Below are 26,343 nucleotides of genomic sequence, written 5' to 3'. Positions count from 1 at the left end.
TTGAGACATGCCTTAGGCTTTAATGTAGGAATTTTAAGATGAAATTACTGGACTATGTTATGGGAAGGTCATGCTAGAGGACTATGGTACATTGCTTTTGTCCTCAAAATATATTAAATCTACTCCAGGCCTAGAATTTTTACTGTGACTTTAAAGAGGAGAGAAAAAATTTGTGTCTGGAGATAAAATGTCCACCCACTGAATCTCCAAATGTTATTCTGGTATTTCATGTAATGTTATTTTCTGTGTTTAACTTGCAGTAATGACAGATATCTGCATTAGGACTGAGTAGGAGTAGCGAGTTGCTGAGTGTGAGTTGTGACAAACCATTTCTCTTTTTTAGGAGTGTTATTAAGATTTCTCACACTCTTCATTATTTCTGTCCATCTCCCACCAGTGTGTGCTCCCAGTGAAGGGCCAGGGGAAGGAGAACATGGCCATTTTTTAAGCATAATCCCCAACTGGATTACCAGATGGAAGTAATACCCATGGGAGCACAGTTGCAGCCTGGGACTGCTTATGAGGGCTTTTAAACTTTTCTTTTGATCACTTGACAGAATTGTTTTGGGTTTTATAAATTTTATGGAGTGTGGGTTAGGGTTTATATGGGCTGACCTTAGGCAGCACTGTGTAGGACTTTGTAATTACAAACATCTCAGCACTAAAGGAGTAAACAAATGTTACTGCTTAAGCATTGATGTCAACAATGTTCTTGTGCACTGAGGTCCTGCTCCTCCAATACACACTTTTGCAAGACTCTTTCTCACTTTTTGGTCTGCCTTCTAGATCTCTCTTAAGTGAGAAGACATTTTTTGAAGATTAAGGTTTTGAGAAAACTGAGCAAAGTGGTGGAACCCATTAAATTGCTGCAACTCCCAGAGTGGATTTATGGAAGGCCTCCTGTCAAAATTTTTGACTGTTTTATGGATAGATTTGAGATAAAAGTACTTCAAATAATCACCACAAATAAATTAGGTCTGACCAAGAATTCAAAAAACAATTAGTATACATTAATCCTGATTTTATAATAAAAACTGTGTTAGAACTTCTGAGCCTGCAGACACAAATATGTGTCCAAGTTAGTGATTCTATAAAATCCAGTTTTCTGAACAGGAATTTAATGATTAATGCCTCAGAGTGCATAATCACATCTTTGCCAGAAAATGTTTTTCTCTTCTTTGGCTCACAATCTGCCTGTTTAACATTATCTGAAGTAAGGCAAACACAAAGGTGTTAAGGGTCTTTGTGCAAGAGCTGAAGTCTTCTGTGCAGCTGAATGTTGGCTTCATTTATTATAGGATATGTGTCTCCTGGTCTCCACATCAGCTCATTTTTTTAAAAAAAACATTGTCTAAGCTGTTATTTGAGCAAGAGACTGATAGCTATTTTTAAATGTGTCTTTTAGTTTGTTGTCTTCACTCATAGGGCATGACAGAATTGTTCTGTTGCCCAGCTTTTCTCCCTTTCTTAACATTTGTCATCATGGCTTCATCTTAGAGGCAGCAGTTTCCAGCAGCTTGGTGTTTCCTTCTCTCTGTGGGTTTGCTTTTTTTTGCTGCTGTTGAAGGACAGGGGGGCTGTAAGGTGATGTTGGTAGGTGGGATTCTTTCCCCATGTGGATGCTTTGGGAAGACTCAGGTGGAAGTGGTGGGTGGGGGGAAGATGTGGGTGCTTGCTGCCATTGTTGCTGAGCTGTGTCCTTATGAGTAACCACTGGAGCCTGTGTGGTGCTGCTGCCTGTCTGGTCAGCTGGGGTAGAAGAGAGGAGTGCAAAGAGGAGTTCAGGACCAGTTGTTAGAGGAGACCATGGGAAAGTGTTAAAATGGGAATAGATAGATTGGAAATTAATTGATTATGTGTGTAGAGTATAACTGAAGTATGAGTGTGTCATTATATGAACACGTTTTCTGTCCCCCATCACAATGAAAGAAGAGAATGAACTAAATTATTGCTCAAAGTCTTTTTCATTACTATTTTCTATGATTCAGCTATTCATTTAAATAAAACCCATGCTGGAGTATATTCTATGGTTTCTCTCTCTCTCTTGAGTTGTTGAGTGCCTTGACAGGTTCTGCTGCCACCCTCCACCCTCCATCTTTCAGTGTAGCAAATGTAAGAAAGGAAGCTAAAACAAAGGTGCTCTTGCCTTCTTCCTAGGTACACTTTAGTCTGAAATCAGTTTACAGCAGAAGTAAATGGCTTGTAAGACTGCTTATAGGATTGTGAATGTGAGTTAAAATGCTGCAAATGCAAATGCTGAATGTGAGTCTGGGCTGCAAGACACAGTGAGATAGCATGAAGAGCCAGATGATGTTCACGCTATAAACAGATATAATGAAATCACTTACAATTTATAGTTTTACATCTTTCTTCTTCATGAGCTTTTACGTTCCAACTGCATCCCTGCATTGCTCTTCTGTTCATTGTGCCATGAGACTCAGTATGCTGAAACTGGCAGTATTTGATATTATGGAGTGGTTTGTGTGGCATTAAAATTAAACCAGGGATAAATATGACCATGAAGACAGGTAGGAAATCAATATATTAACATCCATGAGTTCTGCACTATTTCGGAAATACTCAATATTTACAAAGCTGTTTGCGTGAGCAACATATGCTTCTGACTGTGGGAAATAAAGGCTCTCTCTCATCTTCCAGCCCTGGGCTGGAAGTTTTGTTGCTGTAGTGACCAGAAGGACACTGGTTCCCAGCTGGTGAGGCACAGAGCATATATACTCATTTCAGATCTCTTAAAAGCAGCAACAGTCCCAGCATGACACTGTAAGGAGGCAGCAGTAGACATTGCTCATAAACTGATTGGAAGTGTGTGTTGTATCAGCATTTCCTCCCGTGCTGTGATTTACAGCAGTAGGTGGGTGTGAGGAGGAGTTGGCAGAAACCATGATTGCAAAAGGGAGTTTGGGACCCACCAGCCTTGAAGGTTGATTGTATGCTGGAGGTGAGTCTTGTGTCTGCTGATGGGAAATTTAGTACTGTGTGTCTCATGGAGGGTAAACCTCTGCAAATGGAAAGCCTGTCAAAAAGGCATGATTTCTGGAAATAAAGATTTCAGCCTCAATAGATGCATCATTCTGCTGGGTGATCTTTTAAATGCAGAAAATAAGCATTAAGGAAGGCTTCAGTAGTGGGAACTGTGTGTGATTATCTGCAGTGATAGGGAAGTTTATGAATGTGTTTATTAATCTTTTCTCTTAGCCCATTTGTTTCTTCCCTCTGGTTAAGTTTTGAGAAATGAAAAAACATACAGTGTGGAAGAACAATTTGAAATTTTCAGGTATGAACAGAGTGAAGTAATCATTTTAAAGCACAATACCATATTTTGAAGAACACTAATAATAAACAATATTCTGTTTTTGCCTTTCTCTAGGACTCCAGAGCAGTGTCCAAGTGTGGTTTCTTTGCTGTCAGAGAGCTACAATCCCCATGTGCGTTATGGGGCTGCCATGGCTTTGGGGATCTGCTGTGCAGGCACTGGAAACAAGGTGAGGGCCACAAAGAAGCATCTGTGGCCAAGACTGTTCCTGCTCCCTCCTGTGACAGACACATTGTGTGCAGACATCATACATGCAGATGGATTTCTCACACATGTATACTACCAGCCAGCAGGAGTACAGCACTACTTTAAATTCTTTAACTTTTCTGGGTATAGAGTTTCTTTTCCTGCTTGTACAGAATAGATAAATTAGATTTTTTTTATACGTTACTGCCACATTCTTGGAATTTTGTCTTCAAAACTTTTCTTAGAGTTTTCTTACTGTCAAGTTCCCACTGAACTTTAAATGTATGTTCAGTACTCCAAAATCAATACTGCTTTGCCCTTTGAGTGGCAGTGATAGGAAGAGAGCAGGTGTTTTGCTTAACTTCTAGCTCTTTTCATCTTTCCTGTGATACATGATTCATAAAAGATCCATGTAGTAAAGCCAAGTGAAATGAAATTTAATTAAATATATTGTTGTTTCAGGAGTGTAATTAACAACCAGTACATTTTATGTATTCTCACTTTATAATTATCAGTGAGGGTTAATTCTCATGGCTGGTAACAGACCATTTATAGTAGGATTCCTGCTTCTGCTGAGGGAAGTGAGCACTCATTGGAACAAGCAGCAAGTAAACTTGGGAATAACCTCCCTCTGCTTCTCCCACATGTGTATAATAATCTGTAGTGGTACAGAAATGCAGTTTCAGAACAGGTGCACAGACAAAGCAATATGTCATGCTTCTGAGTCTTTGATAAATCTCTTGCTTATCTGTCTCATCTCTCCCTGTATTAAACATTTGGTGTGTGGCTCTTGCGTGAGCGCTCCCGAGTGTCGCTGTGCTGCCAAAAGCACAGAATGCTGACGTGCACTGCCTGCCATCTTTAGTAGCTCAAGCATGCAGATTTGAAAGCAGATCTCAGAGTCCTATTTTTATCCAGGTCGCTTTATTCTCAAGTGGAAGGTGGAATCAAGGAGTTAGTTATTTTTAACCTGCTGCATCTGACAAGTTAATTTAAGTGGAAATGCTTTTAGTCGCAAGAATGAGTCTTGTTTTATTTCCAGATTCATGGTATGATGACCTAAACCATCTGATTACACAGAGACATGTCTTCCAGAGTTTCTATTAGTAGGTTTTGAAGGCTCAAATAGATTCAATTTTGGAGATCAGAAAGTTCAGCTTTTTGTCATAGTGGGTGTTTCATCCATGGTACTGAATGCTTGCCAAAGAGTGAATGAGTCACCTTCAGGTGAAGAAGTACAGCCTCCAACATAGCTCAGATGGCAAAAGCAGTCTTAATGAAGGCATGATGTTATTCTAGAAGTGGTTCTTTGAAACAATGTTCTGTATAAAATTAACTTGTTTTTAAAAGCTTCACCTAATGGAAGTAACACCAAGAGTGGTCTGAACTGGGAATCTCTTGCACTCTGCACTCAGCTACATTTGCTCATCCTCAGTTTAAGTATGGACAGAAGGACACTCTGAACAAGAGATTACTTAAAAGATGCTAAATGCTACAGGTTCTAACAATAAAGTGTAAGGCCAAGAATTTGGAAGCTAATGTGATGAATGCATCTGTTGCTTATACCTGTTGTTTGGCTGTTGCCCTGTTTCTGCAGGTAGATATTGTTCCATCTGTCAATCACTTGTTTTTAGTGTTTCTTTTCTTTTTCATCACAATTTTTAGATTAAAATCTACAGTGATACAGATTTCTGCTTCATTTGCCAAGAACAGGCAAAACATTTTTTAAAGTATATCTGATAGCATGAATCCGATAACCTTCCATTGGAGAATTGAATCCTGGCATTCTAAAAATAGTAGTATTAACTCTATGACTGTGTATTTCTTCATTTCTTTTAGGAAGCAATCAATTTGCTTGAGCCCATGACAAATGATCCTGTGAACTACGTGCGTCAAGGAGCTCTGATTGCATCTGCCCTTATCATGATCCAGCAGACTGAGATCACCTGCCCAAAGGTAGCATGTCACACCTCACATACCTCATGTGCCTCTTAGGTGGGAAATTGTCTTGGATGCCAAATCTTTAGTGCCTGGCACTGCATGTAAGCACTGGCAAGAGGCTGAACACGTCTGGTAAAGAGCAGAGCTGAATGTATGGTGGGAAGCTCCTGCTTGGATCAGAGTATGTGCTCTGAATGATGGGACCATGATGGCAGCATTCTAACCCTGGGCACTACAAGAATAAATGCTCTTCCTTAAAAGCTCTCAAAGCATCTTGTAATGATAGGAAAGTGACTGTAAAGACATTGGTTTTGATGGTAGTAAGCTTAGTTTTGGATGTGGTCACCATGCAGAGAGGTTCTGTAAGAGCAGTGTTTCCTTTGTAGTTCAGTGTTCACATGAAACAACGTCAGAACTTTCAGAACAGGCTTAGTGAGTTGATAACAAATACTCTATATTTTAATGGAGTTTTCTGCTCATAAGGTGAAAGGGGTTGCATATGTTGTGTTTAGCTTTTAAAAGTAGGTTCCCTGTGAGTGTGTGACAGGTGATGATATACAAACATTTGTACAGGCTAAAAGTCCACATTGGAGAAGCTCTGAGGTTCCACATTCCACCTGCTCTGGTGAATGCTGAGGCAGAGCAGTAGCTGGTACTTTGCTACTCATCTGCTGCATATTGGTTGCTTTTATTGATGTGATTTTAGAAACTGAACTGTGATAAAAACAGACACCTTTTTACTGCATTTGGATGAGAAGAAGGAAAAAAGCTGTCCAGTGAAAGATTTTGCTTGGGAAAGTCAGAGAAGGAGATCTACAAATGCAGGTGTTTGGGTATTTCTAAGTCACGGAACATGAAAATTTGCTGGCAGACAGTTTGTTCCTTCGAATTATTTTTTTTTAAAAAGAAAGAAAAATGTTAGTTTTCACTGAGCAGAATCTGGGAATGTTGTTTATATTATCAGAATTGTAGTTCAAGTGAATAAGCCAAGAATAGTAGTTCATTTAAATAAGCCATTGGAGAACACTAGACTTTTGTTAGATCCCCCTGTCCTCCAAGATACAAAGTTTCTGTAATATGAAGTTGAATTATCTCTCTGTGGAAAGAAATTAATTGTTGTTTTTATTGTATGTTCCTTGGTCAGGTGACTGGAATGCCAGGCCTCAATATAGGAGATCAGGTTTAATTATTCTGTATTGCTCTAGTACTGAAAAATTATATAGCTCTCCTGTGCCTCAGTTTCCCAGCAGAAAGAATTAATGTTCCTCAGTTTCCCAGCAGAAAGAATTAATGACTTATATATGAAAGGACATTATGAGGATCAATTCATTTTAGTTTGCAAAGCACCCTAATCCTCTTGGGATGGGAATTGCAGTCTGCTCTGAATCAGTCAGCCTTCCTAAAACATGAATCACTTGCTGAGTCTGCCTGTTGTAGTTTCTGGCTTTTTGAGATGATAGATGAAAGACTCTGTTTGTCCTAAAGAAAAATGTGGGTAGGAAAATATCTAGTGAAAACATGGATTGTTTGAGGTGTGTAATAAGGCAGATCTCTTTTCCCAAAGAGGCCTGAAAACCTTGTCTTTCAAATCACGTGTGATACTTCTGCCTGATAAAAGGGTGGTTAAAATAGTTGGCCAGCAAATACAGGATGAGGTGTATAGTTTGGGAGTCAATGGCTTGTTTAAAAATGGGGCAAGAAATTGAAACACCTTAATGCCAAATTATTGCCTGATATAGATACAGAAGGCAATTAATTTTCTGGTCATAGAAGCACTACAGATATTAAAAAACAAACAGAAACAAAGTTCCAGATTAAAAATTAATAAAAAATACCTGAAATATTCTGCCTGTTCAGGAACTAAACACGGAATACACAAATTTTGCTTTTTATAAATACCCCAAAAGTTGGTTATAACCATTATTGTTTCTTGCTCAAAAGTAAATATTTTGAGGGATATGCTTCCAATTAAGTTATTTATTATCCATGGGAAACTTTTTGGAGGTCTCTGCCAATCTGAAAAAAAATTACTTAACTCTGATGTGAAGTGATGGAGTTCTTCAGAAAAGGAGCCATTTTTAGATTGCCAGGACATATTTTGATCTGATTAGATTCCTGAGTGACACACTGGACACTGTGTGCCAAAGGGTGTGACTTGATGGATGTGGGCATTTGCATTGCTGAATAAGCACCTAGGAAGAGCAGTGTGGTGATTTTTGTATCCCACAGGCTGTAGAGTCTTGATGGGACTACAGAGAAGCTAAAGTTTAAATATCATCATCTCACTGTTTCTCAATACCTGGTGATGCTTTGCGTGTGAGAGATGGTGATTTTAAAAAAGACTGTGTCATAGAGCCTGGCCAGCTTCCTGTCATTGCTGCTCAGTTTTGTCTCTTCTGGGATTTGATATATTTTTTTAGTTAACTTATTATTAGTGCGCTTTGGGTTAGAAATACTTTCAGTTCTCTGCTGATCATTTGGGGAAGATGGTAGCAAAAAATCTTCCTTAAATAGTTCAGGATGTTTTTGGGAATAAAATGTTGTCAGAGTTTTGAGAGCTGAGCATTGCAACACCAAAATGCCAGGAATAAACAGAGATTTAAGAATCAAAGTATTTTGGTTTAAAAAAAAGCCATTTTTATTGTGAGAAAAGGGTAGATGTATGCCTTTGAATTAACTTCATTGTGATCTTCCCTTTGTGTTTGTCCTCCTCTTTGTTGTGCTCAATCTTTGTTTAAATGAATAATTCAAAAAATTTAAATTTAAATAGTTTAAATAAAGGATTGTGAAATAAAGAATTGTAATTACATTAACTCCTTGAACTTGCAAGTTGCTTAAGGGCTAAAAAGGCATAGCAGGTGTTGAGTAAAGGTGGTTTGGTCTCTTTGGAATTGAGACAATTCCTCCATGTGCAGCCAACATGATTTTTCCTGACCTCTGTTGGTAGATTTAAGAACCATATTAGTACCAGATATAAAATATTAAGAAGTTTATTTTATGAAATGGAATCCAAAGTTACAGATGCAATGAGGTCATCTTAAGAGAAATCAATGACAAATTCAGGATATGTTTGTGACCTGCAGAGCAATGAAGTCAGCAGTGTTAGAGACAAACTAGGTGCTGAACTACTTGAAAAAATTAATTTAATTCCTGGTTTTGTGTTAAGATAGTCATCTTGGCAAAATGAGAAAATAATAAACAAGGTCAAGCCTTTTTCTCCATCTTCCTTCAATCATATTGGCCTGTTGTCTTTAAGATGTGAGGAAACCAGGACCAGATTGCTGTTGGGATTTTCCTCCCATTTAGATGAAATGCTAGGTCTTGCTAGGGTGCAAGAATGATTTTGCAATATTCTGAGAGCACCTTTACTTTATGGAAGCCCTCCGCTGTGAGATGCTTCTGCACACTCCTTCAAGTGTATGCAGAATAACTTCATCTTTTGAAGAAGACAGACTCAACATGCAAACAGTTTAAAACCTATTTTATTAGATTTTATTAATGCTTTTGTCCTTAAGAGCTTACATTTGCCAGAAGCATCGTGCAAATCACCTGCCAATATTTCCTGTAATAAACTGTTTATAAAATCTTGTTCTTGACAATCTCCTGGGCTTCATGTGCATGAATATTGACTGGTGGAGGGAGAAGTGATAAATAGCCTGATAAATGACAGCCCTTGGTGGTAGGAAATGGTGCTGTATGGTTCTCTAATCTCAAAGTCTCTGTTGTTTCCTCAATGTTTCCAAGGTTCTTTGTTTGACTTCATTTGAACTCACTGCCATGTCATTTTGGCCAGCACTAGTTATTAGAATGGGGTGTGTGTTTTGTTAGAAAGATGAAATGAGTCATTGTCTATATTTTAGTGTTCCTCCTGGAAGCTGCCCAAATAAATTTCTAGGTAGCATTTCCAAATGCTGTAGAATTTTTGAAGTGCTTGAAGATTTCAAGGGAGAAACAAAGCTTGTGGATTTCATAGCATATTAAATAAACTTACACAGTAGTTTGGGTTGTGCTTGTTGCTGTGGTTTGAAGGAAAAATAATAGCAGATCAAAGGGCTTTACTAGACAAATTCTGGCAGGTTTTGCCTCAACAGCTTAAGAAATGGCTGGCTGTTGACATCTTGCTCCATTTTGTAGGAGGTGAGTGCCCCAGCACCTTCTCCCAAGAGAGAAGCATTGGCTCCATGTGAGGTTTATACCTTCCTGAACTGCTGCAGCCAGAGCTGCCAAAGCAGGCTTTCCCCTGCAGCAAGGAATGTTTTCAGCTGGGAGCTGATCCAGTCAAAATTCCCATTCCTGTAAAGCATTTGCTTTGTAGGAACAGCCTGAACAAGCATGTGGGCCTATTATGCATTTGAGTGTCGAGACCTTGGTCTCATCCTTGGGCTGGGTTGTCCTGGCCCCTCAGTCTGGATAGTCTCTCACCCTTTCATAGAACAATTTTGCTTCCATTGACTTTAAACTCTGAAATGGGTACACTTAGTGCATTTTCCAGGCCTGGCAGTGATCCATGGCTCACAATGCACAGGTATGCAGAACTGATATGAACACAGAGTACTCCTGAGATGGAATTACATATTTTGTATTTTTATTATAGATGGTGTGAGGACTGTTTCCTACTGCAGCTATTCAGTGCTTATTCACTGAATGCGTGTTCTCAGCTGATCTGCTGTAACCTGTCCCTGTCACCTGGAGAGGTGGCAGGGTAAAGCAGCCAGGTTTCTGTCCTTGGTCCCTTGTCAGTGTCTCAGACACCTCTCTGCCCTGCATGGGGTCCTGCTGCCAAAGCTGGCAGGTTCCTGGTGGGCTTGTTGCCTGGGTGTTTTGTTCACATGCTCTGTTAATGCACACATGAGTAGGAGCTGAGGAAGGTGTATTGGGGAAGGGTGCTCACAGGGCAGTGCCCCTTGACCAGGGAGGTGGATGGTTTCCCTTTCTAGCCCTCCCTCACCTTCCCAAGTGAGGGGTTCCTGCCCTCTGTTCCAAGGCTGCTCTGTCAGTTCAGACACCAGTGTGAACATCAGCAGTTCTGCTGAATGCCTTCTCACTCCACCCAGGCTTTAGTTCTCTGCAGATTTGATTACAGTGTAAATTCTGGATTACAGTCCACCAAATGAGCTTTGTAACATACGTCTGTTTTCATAAATATTCCAAACCCAGAGGCTGAGCCCAGAGTCAAGGGAATGATGTGCTCTAAACAGAGGCACTGGAATTCTGCTGCTCAGCTCAACAAATAGTTTCACCTGTTACTTCTGTTTCCCAGTGTGTCTGTTTCAAACAATACCTGAAGGCTTAGGTTCACCTGGTCTGCATGTGGCTGCCTTTGAGGCCCTGTTCCAAGCTGCAAATGCAAACTAAGATGTTTTTCCAGTGTACAAAGAGGTCAGATGTAAGAAGCAAACCATTTTCATTGAACATGTAAACCTCAGTGTAAGCTTTTCTAAATAAAAATCATGAGAGCTTGAAAAAGCATAAATGGAGGGAAGCAAGAGCAGAGTTTGATCTGAATACCCAGAATAAACCCTGCATTGTGTGTGCAGTATCTCCCTGCCACACATCTGTCTGACTGCCCTGATAATTTATGTTGCTCATTTTTCTTACTTTTAATAATTGCAAAATAACTAAAAACATTTTAATGCAAAAAGGAATTGGTGAGTAGAGAACTAATATTAGCACACAAATTAGAAGTTTGGACTTCGGTGGAAAAAAAGAAATAGTTGCTGTTTTCCCCTGACAGTTCTAATAAATGCATGCTGCTCTTCCAGAGAATTGTTTTGTTCAGCTGTTGCTCTGGTGCTTCATGGTAATGAGACTGTCCATTGGTGTGAAACAGCCATTTTAATGCAGTCCTATTTAGCAGGACAGGACTTGCTTCTATGAATGTTAATGTCTTCTGGTATCACAAAGTGGCTCAATCAGGTTAGATGCCATCAGTGCTGAGTGAGTTGAGGTGACAAGTAGTATCACGGGGGACTGGCTGTAGGAGTGAAGGCAGGGAAGATGTCACCTAGAGAGTGTCTGTTCATTTAGGACACCTGTGTTTTAAGTGATGTGATGAGGTACCCTGCATTGAAAACTCTTTTGCAGAAAGTGTGGTCTGACTCTGAACTGTGCAGGGTGTGCAGGGCTGCCAAGCACTGCTGCAGCTCTTGGGTATAATGCTCATGGGTTGGAGAGATGGTCTCTGTCTTTTGTTTCCACCCCAGATATTGGACATAATATCTCAACGGTCTGGGCTCAACTTCTTACTGCCACTGGTCAAAAATTCACATGTGAAATGCACTGCTAGCATTGCCTTGGCTGCAGGATTACCTCGTGGCTCAGATGTGCTTTTAGAGGGGAATCTGATCTTGTGCCTTGCTGAGAAACCCCTGCAGTGTGATTCATCCCCTCAGACAGCTCTTCGTTCTGTTTCAATATTTGTTTTTTACATTGATGAATCCCAGTTTAAGAAAATGTTATTCTCAAGCACAGTTCTCGTGTCACTGACTCAGTTGTATGAATGGATGTCTGTCACAGGTGTGAAGGCTTTCTGCAAAGCTTGAGATTCCCCAGGCAGGCCACATGTGATGGGAGTGATGCCTGAAGGCTGCTCCTGGTGCCCTGTGCTGACCCTCCTTGGCACAGCTCTGGAGCTCAGTGTCCAGCATGGATGGGGACCAGTAGTGCTGGGTGCTGTCCTGAGTTCTTGGTCAGTGTTTAAGCCTCTATCCCAGGTACATTGAGGCTCTGGGAACATCAGAGGCTGTGCCAAAGCCCCTTCCTAGTGGTCATGTTGAAGCTTGGCCTCGTGGGACACTTGTCACTGAGCAAAGCTCACTGGTGACCCTGGAGAGCACACGCTCTATGGATGTGAGTCGTGTCTGGAATTAAGGTTTTATGCTTGGAAACTTCAACTGTGTTTGAAATTATCAAAACTGCTCAGTGTCTCTGCTGGCAGTGTCTGGCCCTACTGCCTTGAGCTAGAAGTTTGTCCTCTCTTTTGTGGCTGCAGATGTAGATAGAGAATTTAGAATACCAGGAACAAAATGGGCCAGTAGTGGGGAGAAGCTTGTTAAAGACATCTTAGAAGAATTCTATTCAAAAATGTCTCCTTTGCTTTTGAGACTGTCAAACGAAGGCTTAGTATGAAAAAAGAAAAAAAAGGAAGACAAAATGTCACATGAGTATCTGGATTAAAATTAATTTTAAAAAGAGATACATATAAATACTCTTCCAGATGTTCTGTGGGTGTGATGTGGCTTCCCAGGTTTTGACTGGATTGCAGACTGGGATTTTCTGGACTGTTTTTTCAGCTAGAAAAATTATACTCAAGCTAAATCGTTGCACCATAGATTAAAAGACATAGGTTATTAATTTATGGTAAAGCCTTAGATATTGCTGGATGTGATACTGTTCTGTCTCTTCAATACTTGGTAAAGTGAAAGGTGAAACCGTTCAAGGGCATAATAATAACATAAGCAAAGATTTACCAATTTCCTTTACTGTGTACTTAAGATATTGTGGTGAACATATAATGGCATAAACTGTTACTTTATTAAATATTTTCTTTAATGATTCTCACTTAAAAGGTGGGAGTGAAATAGCAAAATTTGCTGATGATCCATCATAGGGGCATTATTGGTACAGCAGAAATATTGTGTAGGAATAATGGAAAAAGTTGTAGGTTTTCAGCAATAGGAAATTGAGTAATTTTATTAAAGTGAAGTGCCAGTCACATACGAACATAGAATAGTTCTTACTACAAACTCATCAATTGGTCTTTTATTCCAGTGACACCCTAGAGATTCTAAGGGTATTACTCTAAGGTTTCAAAATGAGATTTGGAAATGCACATCCATCCTGAATATTTTAAAATCAGTATATGGATATCTTCAAGTGGAGAAAATCTCTGTAATTAATTATTAATGGAGTGACTTGTAATACCAGTGACTAAAGTTGTTGAAAATGCAAATGTCATTGTAGGGTGCAAAATTGGCAATGCTCTACTAAAGATGGACAATTTGACTCGTGCAGTCAGTTTTATAATTTCTTTTTCTTTTTTATTATTGTTAACCAGGTCAGCCAGTTCAGGCAGCTCTATTCCAAAGTGATCAATGATAAGCACGATGATGTTATGGCAAAGTTTGGAGCAATCCTGGCACAAGGCATTTTGGATGCAGGTAATTCCTCAAACATTTAAAGCTGCTAACATTTCTTAAACTTGTTTGGTTGCAATCATGGTAACAGCAAATTTAATTTGGGAGATGAGATGCTGGTTTTATGCCTGTCGTGTCATAGTAGCAAGAAATCTCAGTTTTCAAGGAATTTTAGCTAATTAAAGAAATAACCTTGTTTTGTAGTTTCAGCTTATGTCAGCATGTTTCTGCTAGGAGAGACTCAGCCCAGTCATTTGGGCTGAATTTATGTCCAGAAGTCTGGACAAATACAATATTTCTTCTCTAAGTCTGTTTTGTCACCCTGAATGTTGATTTATTATAGCATGGTAAGTTGCTGCTTTATTTTTGTAAATCATCATCTGCTCCAGAAATTCAGAAATCATGTGGTATCCAGTCTTCATATTTTTCTTTTTCTGTTAAAACTTTTCATAACCAGTTTTAAAAATCTTATATAAGTGTATATATAAATATAAATATATATATATATATATATATATATATATATATATATATATATATATATGTCTTTAATAACTAGTTTTTGCTACTTTCATGATTATTAAAAGAGATTGCACAAAGGAGGAAGCACAGTTAACTGCATCAGTGTTTTTTCAAAAGACCCAGTTAGTTTCACAGACTACTGCTACCATTTTCTAGCAAAGAAAACATCATTTCGTGAATGTTAATGACTCAGTGTTGAGTCAGGAAGAGGATTCTCTAAGGCCATCATGATTTCACAAGGGCTGAGTTACAGGGCCTATTAAGGACAGTTTCTGTAAGCAAAGAGGACAGACAATGTTTTGAATTTTTCCTTCTGCTGAGGTAGCATTTGTACAGTGCTGTGTCTGTCAGTGGCACTTCTTTTGCAAGTTTCCAAACACAATTTCTCCCATCTGGTCTCTTGTGCTGAGGCCTTCTCTTGCCATGCACCTCTTTATCCCGTGTAATAGGCAGAAACAAGCTGATTTTTGCTGTGCTCTTGAGATCAAGATTAGTCCTGAAGTCTGCAAGCAAAGGAGCCTCAGAATTTGTCTCTGCGCTGTGGCTCAGGCACAGCAGCCTGCAGTGGGTGCAGGGTCTGTGTGAAATCCCTGCACCTCGAGGCTGTGCCATGGTGGGGAGAAGAACGTGTTGCTGCCTGCTCCTTTCTGCATGGAATGAGGTTTAAAAAGCTTCCCTGCTGGCCATGTCAGGCTGCTGTGTCACAGAGGACCAGGCCTGCTCAGTAACAGGCACCACCTTCCTGCCTCCTGGTGCCCCTCCTGGAGCTCAGGCTGAGCAATGTTCTTGGCATGAGACTCTCAGAATAATTTTGGTCGTTCCCATACTCACAGTCAGTTCCTGGGAAGTCAGGGACTAGCTGGCTCTGAGATTTTTCTCTCAGCAGTACAAACCTGTTTTGAATTCTGACCCTTAAGATTAAATCATAAAAATACAACTAAAGCCTTATTTGCCTCCTGTGTCACCCATGTATTGTATAATGATTTGGAAACCAGAAATGTCCTGTTTTAATAAACTTTATGGGAATTTATGCCAACCTTAACCTCTTTTTCTTGCTGAGAGACTCACGGAAGGCTGTGAACTCCTTTTCTTAACCTATTGCCACTTTCATTAGAGCCTCCTAAAAGAACAAATTCTTTTTATCCTTCCTATACAACTGGAAGTGCTTATCTGAAACAATGAGTTACAGAATTTATTATTACCAGGAGGAAAATATTCTTTGTGTTATCTGCCACAGCCGGGGCAATTGAATTTAGTTTTGTATCTTTTTTTTTGTGGAGTGAGGAGAAAAGCCCAATTTTTTTCCAATGACAGGGTTGGATTAGAAGTGCAGGATTTCCAGTGTATGCCTGGAAAATGAGCTGGAGGTGGGATTTTTGCACTGACAATGAGGCAGCCATGTAGGCTGGTAATTTAATGGAAGGAGTGGGGTACCTTGGGAGCACTAAATGAAGAATTTGGTCTTTGCCATTGCTGGGGCATTGATAAGCCCCAGCAGCAACATTTTTCTTTAATAAAATAAGAAAAAAGTAGACAATAAATTTACTAAATTTAGCTTATTGCTTGGGGTTTTTCCCCAAAATCCCCCCTTGCCCCAGTGGCAATGTGAATTTTGGGGGATGGACCTTATAGTACAAGGATCCTTGGAATTTTTTCTTTAGTGTTTTTTAAATGTTTTTTTCCAGGCATCATGTTACAACTTTTATTCATCCAGCCAAAGATCTGGAATGTGTTCCCTTCCAGGCAATCAGGGCTGCTATTTAATCATGAAGATAAATCACAATTGTGCAGTATTATGTCTCCCCACCTTTCCTGCTCCCTGCAAATTCCTGGGAGTGAGGGTGGACTGTTTGTGGGTATAAAACAGCAGAAAAAAGTAGCATGACAGCATCTTTTGAATATTAAATCTGTTGCTCATTCAGGAAATTCCAGAGATTGGGTAATTCTATGTTTTATCTGAATTATAAGTTAAAATTCTGAAAATTAAAGTGCAAAAGTTTGATAAAGTCCAATTAAGCTGCTTGTGCAACATTCACTGGGCTGCTTGATTCAGAATATCTGCTGATAACCACAGTGATGCAGTAAAATAAAGTTCAAAGTGAAGATGGAGGAGAACACCAGAAATTTGAGTGTGCTCTGCTTGACGTGTTTAAGGATAGCACAAGACCTCAGGCAGTCCCCCCACAGCCCTGTGGCAAATTCAGATGAAAAGGCAAGAGATTGTTATCAGAGAAAATACTAAGCAGCAGAGCAGACATAGCATAGAAAAATACAGGGCCATATCTTTGTCTTTCTTCAAGACCTAGCAGGAGGGAGTTTTTCTGTCAAACAGCAGGAGATCTATTGCTACACAAAAGGAAGAGGAAGGAGATAGAATGTAGGCAGAACATCCTACAGGAGGGCATCAAAATGTCCCACCTTGCACTCCCTCTGCTGGACTGACCCTGACAGATGCCCAAGATGACAGTACTGCTTCAGCTGGGGCTTTCATTAGTTTTGGCAGCAGAAGAGAATTCTGTTTGTCTTTAAAGCTCAGCTCCATTGCTGTCTGGCCCTGCCCGAGGTGGCTGTTTGTGCAAGCCTGGGAAAAGCTACTCCAGTTTGGGATTTTGCAGCTATAAAGTGGCCTGAGGAATGGGTGTTGGTGTTTTAACAAAGTTAACCTCCGTGCACCAGCTCTTGTCAGCGGTAATGGACTTGCCTGGTGCCCTCTTCAACTCAATGCACTGTGCTTATCAGCAGACAGAAGATCAGATTAACACTTTCTCACTCTGTCTGCAAGTCTAGTCTTTCAATTTTGTTTCTAGCTCGATGTTTCTGCACTACATCAACATGGGGAGTTGTTTGGGTCTCTGCTTTGCAAGTACAAATCTAGGACTTGGTTGTCTGGCAGAGATGTAATTTTTCTGCAAAGGCTGCAGGAGCTTGTCTCTGTGCAGCTTAGATTGATAATGTCTAGAAACAACTTCTGAAGTTGCTGCTGTTTACATTTTTTTTTCTACTGAGATGGTGTAAGATAAAAACCTAGGCATATTTCTTCTCAATAACTGATAGCTCAGGGAGGCAGTCACAGAAAGAAAAGTTTCTATGTGCTCAGCTGTATATGTACTGTGTTCCTCTTGAGCCTCATCTTGGGGATCATTTGTATGCCATGTTTTAAAACTGTTTATGGCAAAGTTTGTCTTTTCCTCTCCCTCTCACTGCCTGTACTTTTGTCTAACCTGTATCCTGGCAAAATGAGCATGGAAGAAGAGCTGTATTCCCTGATTGTTTGGGTACTTTGGAGCAGTGTGGTCGCTGTGGTGTACATCTGCTTTACTGAGTGAGCTGAGCTCACAATAAAGAGGGAGATATGTTCCAGAGGAGGAAACTGGCAGCACTGTGGCCTGTGCAGGCCTTTGACAGCAGCAGTTGGACATTCATTGCTCAAGGATCTTTGTGGAGTACCCAGGAATCAATAATTCACTGACTTTCATGATTCCTTACAGGGGGCCATAATGTAACCATTTCACTGCAGTCGAGGACAGGACATACACACATGCCTTCTGTGGTGGGGGTTCTGGTCTTCACCCAGTTCTGGTTCTGGTTCCCTCTGTCACACTTTCTGTCACTGGCGTTCACCCCAACCTGTGTCATTGGCCTTAACAAGGATCTTAAGGTATGTAATGAGAAGGGAGAAGAGATTGAAAAGTTGCTTGGAATATTCGAGTGATCTACAAGGCTTGGTCATGGATTTGTTGGTTTTCTTTGCATGTTTCTGACTTGTTTGTGCCAGAAAAGGCACAAACTAACTGGAAGAAATCTGAAAAGCAGGCTTAAATTGCAGAGCTGGTGGTGGGAATGGGAACAAGAAAAATGTAGAGAGCAGACACTGACCTCTTTACTTCAAAGTAGCTTAAAAAGAAAGGAACTCTATTTAGAGTATTTTGGCAGAGGCCACCCCATTATCACTCTTGAAGGTCAGGGTTATTTTTTTAAAAGTGTGTTGCCCCCCCTGGCCTCCCAGATAAATTATGTGATGTTCTCCCCTAGGAAAGCTAGCAGTGGGAAAGGAAGATTTGTTTGGATTCCTTGGGGACTAAACATTGAACTGAGCAGCCATGGGCACTGCACTTTTCTTGTGCATCTGTTCTTCAGCTGTGGCACAGCCCCTGTAAAGCTGTGTACCATGCTGGGTCTCCTGTGCTGAAGAACTAAGCTAGGAAGTTCCAGAAAAAAGCTTCTGGGTGTAACAGCATGGGGGTGTTTAAGAACTTGGATTGGCTATCAGAAGATGCTTTCTACCCTTGCTTAAGTAGCCAAGAGTAAGAGAATGTGTGTCCCTGGTAACTGACCCCCAAATGTACAGTCCTTTGGCAGGGAGTGTCAGTGCTTGGTTTGCCCTCGTGTGCATTGATAGAGCAGATCTTCACTTAGATCTTAAACCAATTTTGTGTTTATACACACAAACACAGCAACAACATCAAAACCACAAAAGCTTTGAAGCAATGAAAATAAAGCATGGTGTGAATAGGATAGAGTGTATGGAGAGGGCCAGGAGAGCTTGCCAGAGTCAAATTATAGAATAATTAAATAACATTGTTCTAGTTGAACCACTGCCACTGATAACAGTTTCTCAGCTTCCGGAGAGGGAGAAGGGGAAGCTTGTATTCTTTAGTGGATCTGTGTTTGTCTCTGCTGGAAGGAAAATGAAGCTAAAGTAATTATTCTGCTGTGGATTTTCCCCCTGCTTTTCTAGTTTCTAACATTGTTTTAAACTCTTTGTCTTAGATGCCAAAAGTCCAGTACAAGTCCAACTGTAAGCCGTCCACATTTGCCTACCCCCCACCTCTTGAGGTACCAAAGGAAAAGGAGAAAGAAAAGGTATTTGAGCTGGCTTTCTGTGTAAAGACTAACCTCTTCTCCCTCCTAGTATAAACATTGACTTTGGTGGTACTACTAGGGAATCTAAAGAGCAAAGGAAAAATTGGCAGGTGCTGTAGTCTCCAAAAGAGAATTCTAGGTAAATTTTCCTGCTGTGCCTGGGACTGTTGATGATTGTGGCATACAAGTGCTTTGCTACTGAATTGCTGCAACCTCCCTTGTCTGAAGTGGTCAAGCAGAAGTATTGAATAAAAAAACTGCTTTCCATCCCCTACGGACTTGTATGTGCAGCACCCAGCACAGCAGGGTCTGTTCTGTGACTTGAGCTCCAAACTGCTGCTCCAGTGCAACCGTTGAAATATTAGGTGAGACATTTCTCAAATAGTCCCATATGGAAGGAGCAGTGGGCCCATGTGCTAGAATAATTGCTGTCAGTTCCACAGATTGCAAAAAGGTGAGTGTGGCACTGAGAATATCTCGGTATTGAAAAGGAGAAGATGAGACCTGTGGGGTCACAAGTGGGACAATAGTGGAAGCAATTTGTCTCCTGGAACAGGATGGTAAAAGCTGTTGAGCAGAGCACAGCAGCAGGCAGAGCAGCCCTTAGGGAACAATTGTGGAGCAATGGAGACCTCAGGCATGTCATGCTGATGAACAACATGGTGTGAAAACTGTAAAACATCTTACCAGAACTGACTGCTGGACAGGACAGATTTCCAGGCCACCAAGGAATCCAGAAATTAACCCTGATGAAAGGCAAAGCTCACTGCTTATAGCTGTTTTCTTGCCTTTGAATAGGATGTGAATTGGACAAATCTTTTCTCTTTAAACTTCCCTGGCCAAAAGTTAAAATGTGCTAAGAGCCCACATTTATTCTCACCAGCAACATAACAAATGCTTGCTTCCTGACCCTCTCAGAAAGTTTCTGCCATTTGTTCCCAAAAACCTCCAACCTGGTGGGCTGAAACTCAGTATACTGTGTTGGGTCACACTGAATGCCTCATCTGTTGCCATATCCAGGTTTCCACTGCTGTGCTGTCCATCACTGCAAAAGCCAAGAAGAAGGAGAAGGAAAAGGAGAAAGAGAAGAAAGAAGAGGAAAAGATGGAAGTGGTGGGTGCACACATTGAATTTTAAATGTCTTCTTCCCCCTCCCCCCCACCCTTATAAATGTGGAAGGTGTGTCAGGAAAGTTGACACACACTTATCTCTGTCCTCTTGCAACCTGTGTTATGAGCAAAGCACTGACACACACTGCTGCAGACACTGGTGATCACCTTTAGTCTGTGTGTGCGCTGTTAAAAGCAAGAGGTGCTATTAATTTTGAATCTGTTATTTCTGACAAATAAATCTTCCTCAGTGTTGTTAAGTAACTGACTTCCTGAATGGCAAAAGCTTGTTTTGACAGGTTTATGTGCCTTTAACTGCATAAACCTTATGAGTATTATTTCATGAACTGCTGGTTTTAGACTCAGAGGATTCTTCTCTCTTATCCAAGTAATTTTCTTACTAATGCAGAAAAGGCTTAGTAATTTTGCATCCTTGGGACCTCTGATTTTTTAAAAAGGAGTGTTGTAGCAGTTGCTTGATTGTGTCTAATTCACCTTGAGAGCACTGAAGAGTTTAAGCATTCTGGTTTTCCACATGCTTAACCTCCTATTCTGAAACATTCACCTTTTTGGCAGCAGTCTCTTACATGCTTTGCCCATCCATCAAAATGCCAAACATTTATCCACACCCAGCTCAGAACCAGCTGAGGTTTGAGCACAGGTTCCATAAGCTGCTCAGTAGTTATGGTGATTGCTTTGGTCCTCTAATGATTTCTTTCAGCTCACAGACCTGACACAGGAAGTCGTCATCCTCATCTGTGAATAATGTGTTATCCTGGAGCAAGCTGAGTAATGGAGAAATGAATTTTTGGTGGTTGCTGTATTTCGGAAAACATACGGCAGCTAAAATTCTTGTAGTACTGACAAAAGACCCTTTCAATTGTGCCCTGCTCATAAATGGAAATATTCCAAGGACAACTGTAAGCTGAAAGTGCATTGTGGACCCATAGAATTCTTTAGGTTTGAAAGACCTCTAAGTCCAACTTGACCCCAGAAATGCCAAGGTCACCACCAAACCATGTCCCCAAGAGTCATATCTACACATCTTCTAAATACCACCAAAGATAGTGACTCCACCACTCCCCTGGGCAGCCTCTTCAAGTGCTTGACAACCTTTTTGAAGAAGAAATTCTTGTTAATATCCCACCTAAACCTCCCCTGGCACAACCTGAGGTCATTTCTTCTTGTCCTGTGTCTTGTTACCAGGGGGAATGACCCCCACTTATCTCCACCCCCTGTCAGGGAGTCAGACAGTGATAAGGTCCCCATTGAGCCTTCTCTTCTCCAGGCTGAGCCCCTCCAGCTCCTTCAGATGCTCCTCACAGGTCTGGTGCCCCAGTTCTGTTGCCCTTTTCTGGACACACTCCAGCACCTCAATGTCTGTCTTGCAGTGAGGGGCACAAAACTGGACACAGGGTTCAAGGTGTGACCTCACCAGTCCCAAGCACAGGGACAGTCCCTGCCCTGGTCCTGCTGTGCACACTGCTGCTGACACAACCCACAATGCCATTGACTTTCTTGGCCACCTGAGCACATGCTGCCCCATGTTCAGCCACTGGCAACCCCCAGGTGCTTTCCCTTTTGGCCTATTTAATTTAAATTTTAGTCTAACAAACCCCACATCTAATGTGGCATTAGATCAAATGTTTGTATGTAAAATAACCTTCCCAGACCTACATAGGTGTGATCACATTGTAGGCACTGAATGTCATGCAGCTGGCCCAGAAAATTCATTATCTCACACATACAAGGTATTATCTCTGGGTTTTGGTTTTGTTCTCCTTTGTCAAGTTTCCTTGTCACCAAACATTGCCTTTTCTTTGAATTATTCTTACAGTTCTATGTAGTAAGCAAAATGTGCTGAATAGATGCATATTTCTTCTAAAATTGCTACAACCTACATTTAAGTGCAGGTATTGAGAGGAAGCAGTATATTAGAAGGGGTTCACATGTTGTGTCTGTGTGTGGCCAGATTTTTGAAAAGTTTATTTGGCTGAATCGAGCAGAAAAGCAAGGATTGTAAACAGGGAGCTTGCTGCCACCTGCTGTGTTTGAGTTGAGTGTTTTGCCACTGTCCTAATGTTTTAGAGGTATCATTGCTTTCATGTTTCCCTCTTATTCCTGTTATGTGACTAGTAATCCATAGCTTCCAAGGGATCTGCAGAGCAATGAGCAGCTGCTGTGCCAGAGAAAGTCCTGTCTGCTGTTACAGGACATGCCATGCATTCAGTGGTGTTCCCAATAGTTTCCTGTTGGTTGTGCCCATCTTTTCTGTTTTGTTTTTTTTTTGGTTTGCTACTCAAATGTTTCTGAGCAAGAGGGAATAAATGACCCACGTTTTGAAGTATGTAAAGGATAGTGGTTTTTTCCTTCTGCTTTTTGCCTCTAGCTGCTGAGTCATTGATAAGGGAGGGATTCACTGTGATTCCCTAGCGAGTTGCTGAGGTCAAGTCATTTTGGGTGAACTGCTGTCACTGCCAGTACTGTGAAATGTCAGTGACAGCTTTATAGCTGCAAAAATACAAGGGCAGCTTTTGGCAATTTTCATATGCTCAGTAATGATATTAAAGAATCTTCAATTGTGACAAAAAGTGGTGAGTGAGTTTACAGAAAAGGTAGGAGAAAGGGAAAGCAGAGGTTAAACTGTTCCACTGCTACCTCTGGCTGAACTTGCTTTCATCTGCAGCTGAGAGTGAGGCATTGCCTTGTCAAGAGCACTTAGATCCACGCTGGCATTTTCTGTGCCAGCTGATAGATAAATATTAGCATGTTCCTCAGCAAAAGAATGGTTTCTCACCACACTGTGGATTGCTGCCTGACTGTACATTGCCCTGCTGAACTGTGAAAGGTTAGAGGACGCTGCTGAAATCATGTTGATCTTTTCTTCTCCCTCCACAGGATGAGAATGAAAAGAAGGATGAAAAAGAAAAGAAAAAAGAGCCTGAACCCAACTTCCAGCTTTTGGACAACCCAGCCAGAGTCATGCCTGCTCAGCTCAAAGTTCTCACTATGACAGAGAGCTGCCGGTACCAGCCTTTCAAACCAGTAAGTGTCACCTTCCCAGTCCATGTGCTTGGCAGAGCATTCCCAGGGCTGGGCTTGTGTGTAAGGCCCAGAAGTTCTGTGTGTACATGAGAACTCACAGCTGGTGCAGCACTGGAATATGTTGCAGAGATTTTCAGCTTTGCTGTCGACATATTTCCTTTTTTAATGTCCCTCTTTGCAAGTGGTCACAGGCAGTTCTAGTTGGGAGAGCATCACAGCTGCTGCAAACCTTTTCACCATGCCAATGCTGCTTTATTTTTCTAACTCCTTGTGTCAAATGTGCAGCATGAAAATCAGACATCCTCTGTGTATTAATGACATTGTTGGAAACAATTTTGAAACATCATGACTGAGCCATGATCTTTAAATTGGACTGAGAAGTTGTACAGGTTCAGTGTTAAGGCAGTGAAATACAACAGGACTTGTGCTGGAGCTTTATTACCCTGCAGTGGGATTTACACCTACATGAAGGGCTTTTTTCATTGAATGTACTTACTATTGAGTTACATCTGGCTTTAGAAAAGTTCCTTCAGCTCCCATAAACATAGAGAAGGGAGAGCATGGGATTGTCAGATGGAGAATGAAGAAGGTCTTTTAGCACTCAGCCCAAGGGGTAACTAACTTCTGTGAGATGCTCAGATATATTGCAAATCTGATAAGCTGGCTCCTGAACTGTAAATCTCCTGAGTCAAAGTCTTCTGCCCTTTAGTTTTTGTTCAAGAAATAACATGCTTGATTTAACCTCATTTCCAGGATTACACATGGGAAAATGGTGTTCAGTAGTAGTAATACTTTTTCCTGGAAAATAGTAATGTTTTTAATAAATGGATTTCCTGGAATTCCATCAGCACATTGGAATTCTCTGTGTGCTGTTCGCTTTTGAAACATCTCCTTTAGCAAAGCAGTGGGAGGATTTTTTAGTTTCTGCCCTTTAAAATGAGGTGACCCAACTGCTGTTTGGATTGGGAAGATCTGCTGTGTGTTCCAATAAGTGTCCACTCACTGAAATGTGTCTGTTTGCTTCAATTTCAAAAGAAGCTGAGTCCTTGGTGAGGGAGTTCAGTTTCCTGCCTTCAAGCCCCATAAATAGGTTTTGAAGAGAAGAGAACAGTGCACTTTTTGCTGAAATTAGGGTGTGTAACCAAGGAGCCTCTTGGAATGGAGCCGTTCTGGACCTTTGCTCTGCTTTGGGGAAGGCCAGAGTAAAAGATCTCTTTGAAATGCTGTTTATAGCCCAGAATCCTGCTGTGGCCAAAGGCCTGGTCCCAGCCAGGCGTGACACAGCACTGCCTCTTTCGCCTCGTGTTTCACTCCCGGAGGTGCTGCAGCCTGCCCACGTGTTTGGTTGTGATCTTTGTAATGAATTCCCCTTTGGTTTTGTGACGTTCTGCTAATAGGATTCATCATTCTGTGGAAACTAGTGATCAGATCAGTCTCTGTTTCAGAGAATCTCCTGGGAGGCAGCTACACAGAGAGGCTTCACTAAGTATTGTAAACCTGAAAAGATGAGCCTTATAAAGCAATTACAGTTCAATTAGTTTTCATGTGGAAAGCCCCAGACTGGAAATGGGGTAAAGCTGTGAATTCAGATGTCACTTTCTGTTGAACTGATACCTATATAGAAGAAATATAAAAGGTAGCCTGGATAGACTCTGCCTGTTCCATGTCCTGATCAGACAGAGATCCAGGTGAGTGTCAGATGCTTTGCTCTCTGAAACTCATTCTTGCTGAGGAGTCTCATATGGCCTAGGATAGGCTCTGTGGCCACAAACGCTCCACCATGAGGCAGAGGCAAGCAGTTCTAAATGCTCATGGCACTTGTCTTGCAGCTTTCCATTGGAGGCATCATCATCCTGAAGGACACCAGTGAGGATATGGAGGAGCTGGTTGAACCTGTGGCAGCTCATGGTCCGAAGATTGAGGAAGAGGAGCAAGAACCTGAACCACCAGAGCCCTTTGAGTACATTGATGATTAAGGCCTGAGGTATAGTGTAGTGTGTAGAGTCTCCTTTTTAAATCCCAATGAAGGAAAAGCCTCTTTGTACCAACTGAAGCAATTACCAGCACTCAGCACTCTTGGTTTAGCTCTTTGACAGCTTCTGTGGCAGATTTAGAAAAAAGCTCTGTCCTAATTCTAAGAGTTTGGCAGCTTAGAAATCCACAAATTCATTCTTTTTGCTCAGGCCTGACCCAGTTGTACTGGATCTGCTCTCTAATCTGGCAGGCTTAACTGCTCTTGAGTAGGGCCTGGCTGGGCAGAGAGCAGTGCAGGGGTCACAGGGACAAGTCAGCTTCTGAAAGATGGTCCCAGAGGGGCAAATAGTTTACATAACAAAGTTGACATCTACTTGACCTCAGGGTGCCAGGATTTGTCAAAACAGAACTACTGTTCTGCTTCCTGGAGTTGCCTTGTCTCCCCAGCAGTTCTTAGCAGAATTTAAAGACACTTCAGTCATGGGCTCTGAATGCTAGTAGTAGATCTGTTTCAGGCAATAAATGGTGCAGTTCTCAGATTCCTTGGTTAAACTGCCTGAATGGATGTGCAAGTTTCTCACTGAGAGGCAGAAATCCAGTTGCTTTATTTCCAAATATGGGCTGGCATGTCTCAGGGCTCCCAGGAGCAGAGATTATGCACTTGAATTGGTGGATGGGTAGGGAAACAAACTCCTTGCTAAAAACTATAAATGTTGTGTCAGTGACAGGCTCGGGTGAGTGTGTGTGACCCACCACAAGAAGCCTTAATTAAATGCATTTGATTTTCTGGTTTCTCTCTCTCCCTCCTCCAGGGTCATGTCATCTAAAGAAGACTCTATGCTTGATATCAGAAAGACAGGCATGAAGACCTTCCTATTGAGATCTGATGTTCAGTGCATGCAGCCCCAATCTGTGCTGAGCTGAAGCTGATAGTCCGTGTTTTATGGCTGAAGAACAGATATATGCTATTTAGTGTACTCTTTCACAAAACCTTGTTTTCAAATAAATATATTAAAAGCTCTTGACATAAAACTTGCTTAAACAAAAAAAAAAAAAAAAAAAAAAAAAGAAAAAAGAGAAGCTAACAACTTTTGCTCTCCCCAAAGGTTAAAAACTAAACTCAAGTTGTGCATCTTTGTCCAGCAGAGCTTGATTGACTCCTCTGTACAATTATCAGGATCTGTGCACACCTCTGCACTTGTTGAGGATGAATAAGGTCACAACTGCAGCCTGG

The 26,343-nt window shown here is 41.2% G+C and overlaps 1 protein-coding gene across 1 annotated transcript in view; it reads left to right on the top strand.

The window, feature by feature from the left end:
• PSMD1 (proteasome 26S subunit, non-ATPase 1) overlaps window positions 1–26,129 on the top strand; it is a 65,668-nt gene extending 39,539 nt beyond the window's left edge. The window contains exons 17-25 of the mRNA XM_058031035.1: window positions 3,389–3,503; window positions 5,360–5,476; window positions 13,518–13,620; window positions 17,607–17,776; window positions 18,889–18,981; window positions 20,002–20,094; window positions 22,989–23,135; window positions 24,965–25,119; window positions 25,922–26,129. Of these exons, the coding sequence (XP_057887018.1) occupies window positions 3,389–3,503; window positions 5,360–5,476; window positions 13,518–13,620; window positions 17,607–17,776; window positions 18,889–18,981; window positions 20,002–20,094; window positions 22,989–23,135; window positions 24,965–25,111 (985 nt within the window). The 3' untranslated portion in view covers window positions 25,112–25,119; window positions 25,922–26,129. The remainder of the gene's footprint in view (window positions 1–3,388; window positions 3,504–5,359; window positions 5,477–13,517; window positions 13,621–17,606; window positions 17,777–18,888; window positions 18,982–20,001; window positions 20,095–22,988; window positions 23,136–24,964; window positions 25,120–25,921) is intronic.
• The last annotated feature ends 214 nt before the right edge of the window (window positions 26,130–26,343 follow it).

This window comes from Melospiza georgiana, chromosome 10, assembly GCF_028018845.1.
Source record: "Melospiza georgiana isolate bMelGeo1 chromosome 10, bMelGeo1.pri, whole genome shotgun sequence".
Classification (NCBI taxonomy): domain Eukaryota; kingdom Metazoa; phylum Chordata; class Aves; order Passeriformes; family Passerellidae; genus Melospiza; species Melospiza georgiana.
This window is presented reverse-complemented; position numbering and strand designations above follow the sequence as displayed.